Below are 5,144 nucleotides of genomic sequence, written 5' to 3'. Positions count from 1 at the left end.
ATCAAAAAGTAACAGCAGCAGTACGAATGTTAGCTTACGGATGTGCGGCAGATGCAATAGACGAGTACTTACGCATAGGAGAAACAACTGTGTTGGAAGCTACTCGTAGGTTCTGTAAGACGATTGTGAATTTGTATGGGAAAGAATATTTGCGTGAACCAACGGCTGGTGATATTGAACTGTTGCTCCAGCAAAACAAAGACCGGGGATTTCCTGGGATGCTGGGTAGTCTAGATTGCATGCATTGGAAATGGGATAAATGTCCGTCGGCAGAATCTGGGGCTTACACCGCGTATAAAGGGAGCGAAAGTATCGTGTTGGAGGCAGTGGTGTCGTATGACCTATGGTTTTGGCATGCTTTTTTTGGTATGCCCGGTTCTAACAACGATATTAATGTTATGAACCGTTCATATGTTTTTCGAAGTCTTGTAACAGGAAAAGCACCGCCCGTGAGCTATGAGGTGAACGGACATTCATATGATATGCCGTATTATCTAGGTGATGGAATATACCCAGAGATTCCTACTATTATTACGGCCATTAAACATCCGGTGGGTAGGAAAAAGGAAATATTTTCATCGATGCAAGAGGGTGCAAGAAAAGATGTTGAACGGGGATTTGGTGTACTTCAACAACAATTTGGAATCATCAAACAACCTGCAAGAATGTGGAATCCAGATGTGCTTGCCTATATCATGAAAACTTGTATTATCTTACATAATATGATAGTCGAGGATGAGCGTCTACCCGGTGACTGGCCACATGTTTATGAACACGTAGCAACGCAGCACCGGTTAATATATTAAGAGGCAATAGTGACGAGTTTTCCCAAATTAGAGCTCAGCAACGCCGATGTGCAATGCGTAACAAAGATGCACATATTCGCTTGCGTGATGACTTGATCGAATATATGGGAATATGGGAATTAAAAGTTGTCGTTTGTCATTTCCTTTCTATTATCTCTTTGTATGTAAACATCCTCAAGTTTTAATTAAGGTCGTATGTTTCTGAAAAAAGTAGAAATTTAATTCAAATCAACGGAAGTAAATTTAAAATCCAAAAATTACATAATAATAATGCTAATTGTTCAGATACTAAGAAATTTAAATATAATAATACTAATAATACTACTAATCACTAAATAGGAGAAATAATTAAGGTTTGAACTATTCCGCCTTTGTGTTAAGATTGGTTTCTTTTATTCCGAACTATGTCCGCCCTGCGAAGTCGGAAGTACTCTTGTTGTACAGGTTCCATTTTTTCAAGATCCATCATAATGATGCGAAATTCTTCGTCTTCAGCTTGCTTGGCTATTTTTGCAGCATGTTCAGCTTGTTTTGCTGCAAACTCTGCTGCTCTTTGTTCCATCTTGAATCTTGATTGTGCTTGGTAATGAGTATTGAAATTTTGTTGTTCTTTAATAATTATTCCCATCAATTCCTCTTGGTGACTGGATTTCTCTCTCCCTGTTTTCTTCAATCTTTTTGCTGCTTTTTTCCCCATCTTACGAAGATATGTGTTCTCTATGTCTCCCCCATCTGTGTCGTTACCGGTCTCTCCTTGAGTTGTTGTTTGCGGTCCTTCATCATCTTCCTCGTTATTCTCATAAGTGTCCAAATCATGCGTCGTATCGAATACAAAAGTCGATCGTCGATTATATTTTATATTTTCTAACACAACTTGGTAGCACTCTTCGTGCTTAAATTTTTTCCCATCGTTGCATTCCTTGAACCTCTTGTTAACTTCTTCAAGCTGTTAATGTTTTTAAAAACACTTAAGTACATGGGCGCTTATTAAATATTAGAAAACAATGGTTGGAAAAATCAAGAATGCTTACCTTCTTTTCAGGACCCCATCCAGTATGATATTCACCTTCAACTTCTGCCTCTTTTGCCGAAAATAACGCCACATCTTTACTTATTCCCTGATATCGTTTTTGCCAAGAACTCCAAGACCGCTCTGGATTATTAGGTAAATGAAGTTCAATATCATCCTTGATACGAGTCCACAACGTCGCCTCTGATTGATCAGCTCCAACACTAGAATCTTGAGATATAGATAAATGAATTTTACACATTGTTACATCTTCGATTGTCGTAAAATTTGGACCTCGTGCTACTCTTGGTGCCATTGTAAGCGAATCCGTGAAAATTTTCCAACTGATTTGAAAGCAGAAACAATATTTCTTCTTATTGGTTTGGATAGTTTGAAGTATTGAACCCTGAAAATGTCACAGCTCATGTGTATATATAGGTGTATATATGGGAAAAAACCGTCTTCCTAACTTTCCAACGTTCCAAATTATCCAACGTTCCATTTTCTTCAACGTTCCATTTTCTTCAACGGTCGAATTACCAACGGTATAAAAAAATTTCAAAATCAATTTTGTCTAAGTATTTTTTTTTTTTTAAACTCAAGCTTGGGGCGTTAACTATATAAACGCCTGCGTGGGGCGTTAACTATATCAACGCCGGGATGGGGCGTTAATTATATCACCGCTCGTTGTGGGGCGTTAATTATATCACCGCCTGGCTTGAGGCGTTAACTATATCAACGCCTGGTTGGGACGTACACTTTATCAACGCCTGGCGTGGGGCGTTAAGAATATCAACGCCTGGGTGGGGCGTTTGTATAATCTTCGTCTGAATGGGGCGTTCATTTTATTAACGCCTGACGTGGGGCGTAAACTTTATCAACGTCTCAACGGGTGAACATTTTATCAACGCCTGAACCGGGCGTAACTTATATAAACGCCTCTTTATGGGGCGGTGACTTTACGTACGTTTCACAACAGGCGTAGATTATATATACGCCTGATGCCAAACGTTGATTATACCTCCGCTCCACTATATATAGTTTTGGTCTTGGTCCCAGACCAAATATGGTCTGGAATTTGGTTTTGGTCCAGATTTTAGTCTTTACTCCGTCCCGTTGCGTCTCCTCCCTGGATCATAATTATAGGTTTACTCGTCCATTGCAGTTGCTCTAAGCCCCCTAATGTTTGGTTATCCCACCAGGTTGTCTTGGTGGCATATATGTTCAACCTTCTTGTGGAATATGCTTTGATTTCCAGCTCAAAACATTAAGTGATCACTTGCCTCCTGGTTTGACAGCTTGGGACTTACTTCTACATTGATCGTCCAATTAAGTAGCGGTTGGATAAAAGTTACGAAGTCACGGAAAGAAAATTAGCATTTGTGTTTTTGATTGATACACTATCTTATGCAGAAAGTGTATGCAAGTCTTTCCATCACTTTAGCACGCCCCTTATTAGTGTAAGGTGGATGTCATAAGTAAATCATGGCCCCCTCCAAAGACTAGTCGGTACTTATTAAAGGTACTACAATTCATCCCTCACAGAGCATACAACAGTATCTTATGCATCTTTGAGTGAGAAATTAAATGGCAAAATGTTGGTCGACTATTCTGTATATTGGAAGAAAAAAAAAGAATCCACTGTTACATTGATCTTCAAAGTATCGGGAATTATATATATAGTTACAACACAAGAAAAAAAAACAGTAAAGGTGTTAAACATTTTTCAGCAGACATCTAGATATTCTAACTGCAACAGAATCAATCAATCTCCAATACCCAAACCACCAAATCTGTTTCTTTACAAGCTAAATGAAGAACGGAACCCAAAATCCAACTCCAAACCCCAAAGCAATAACACCATAAAACAGTATCTTCTCTTTTGCATCTTCTTCAACTTCAATTGGACGTTTAACATCAGTAGTATTCCTACTCTGGTCATCACCCTCGCAAATCTTCTTTAAAGGGAACCCGCACAACAAGCTGTTGTTTGCGTAAGCAGAACCGTCTATGCTCAGTGTATCAAAGTGAGGTCCTGTTGGGATCCTGCCACTCAAGTTGTTGTGAGATAAGTCCAAGTACCCAAGGGAGTCTATTGTTGTCAGGGATAGAGGAATTTTCTCGGAAAATTTGTTGAAACTTAGGTCCAAGGAGTTTAAACCAGTCATGTTCCCGATGCTCGCTGGTATTTCACCATAGAGATGGTTATGTGATAGGTTAAGCGTTGCAAGTGCTTGTAATAGACTGACCTCTTTAGGAATCTCCCCAACAAGTTTGTTGGATGACAAATCGATGCCTGAATTGTAGTTGTACAAACGCAAAAACTGCGTGATTACCCCTTCGATAACCATTTCAAGTTGAAGATGACCAGGATCCTGAAAACCATATGACTGAACCTCAAATGTTTCATTTGGTCTACTTATTAACATCTTCAGCTCGTCTAGCTTTCGAGGAATGGAACCTGAAAGTTCGTTTACGCTCAAGTCTAAGATTTGGAGATCATGCAAGTTAGTGATCTCAACTGGGATCGATCCACCGAACTTATTTTCCCTTAAAGGAAGGATTTTAAGATTGACTAGTGAACCGATGAAAGCGGGTATGGTACCTTCAAAATTGTTTTTCCCGAAACTGAGAGCTTGCAAATTCTCAAAACGTTGTATGAAACTAGGAAACGTACCATTCAGAGCATTTCCATTCAAAAAAAGATTTTGAAGAGAAGTTGCTTCTCCAAGCTCACGTGGAACGTTTCCACTGAGATTATTAGTGCCAAGGTTCAAAGAACGAAGAGAAGTGCAGTACCCAATACTAGAAGGTATAACTCCAGATAGATTGTTCTTTGACAGATCAAGAAATGCAATATTTGGCAATGTTTTGTTTGAGCAAATAGAGTAGGGGATAGAACCAGATAGTTCATTTCCGGACAATGAAACAAACTGAGCATTAGATAGCCTGTTCCCAGACTCTATCGAGATTCCACCGGTGAATTGGTTTTGTGATAAATCAAAGATGTCTATACCTTCGGGTGGAAAAGGAAGAGGACCGGATAGGTCGTTATGTGATATATTCACGGTGTTGATCTGGATAACAAATGAAGAAAGACATGGTACGGTTCCTACATGGTTGTTTCTAGAGAGATCGAAGAACATTAGATATTGGAGGTTGAAGATACAAGGAGGGATGGGTCCTGTTAAGTTGTTATCTGACAAATCTAAATAATTAAGATAAGTGCAGTTACAGATGAAACTCGGGATGTATCCTTTAATATTGCATGATTTCAGCTCCAAATTACTATTCAGTTTGAGTTTGGACGGGTGTACATGTTGATCCAT

At 39.2% G+C, this 5,144-nt stretch overlaps 1 protein-coding gene across 1 annotated transcript; it reads right to left on the bottom strand.

Annotated features, from left to right (window-relative positions):
* Positions 1-3,623: 3,623 nt before the first annotated feature.
* Positions 3,624-5,144, bottom strand: LOC113342754 (receptor-like protein 35). Its single transcript, XM_026587193.1, has one exon. The coding sequence runs from the start codon at positions 5,142-5,144 to the stop codon at positions 3,624-3,626; it is 1,521 nt and encodes a 506-aa protein (XP_026442978.1).

This window comes from Papaver somniferum, unplaced genomic scaffold (genome assembly GCF_003573695.1).
Source record: "Papaver somniferum cultivar HN1 unplaced genomic scaffold, ASM357369v1 unplaced-scaffold_47, whole genome shotgun sequence".
NCBI lineage: Eukaryota > Viridiplantae > Streptophyta > Magnoliopsida > Ranunculales > Papaveraceae > Papaver > Papaver somniferum.
Note: the sequence above shows the minus strand (reverse complement) of the source record. Positions and strands in the feature narration are given on the sequence as shown.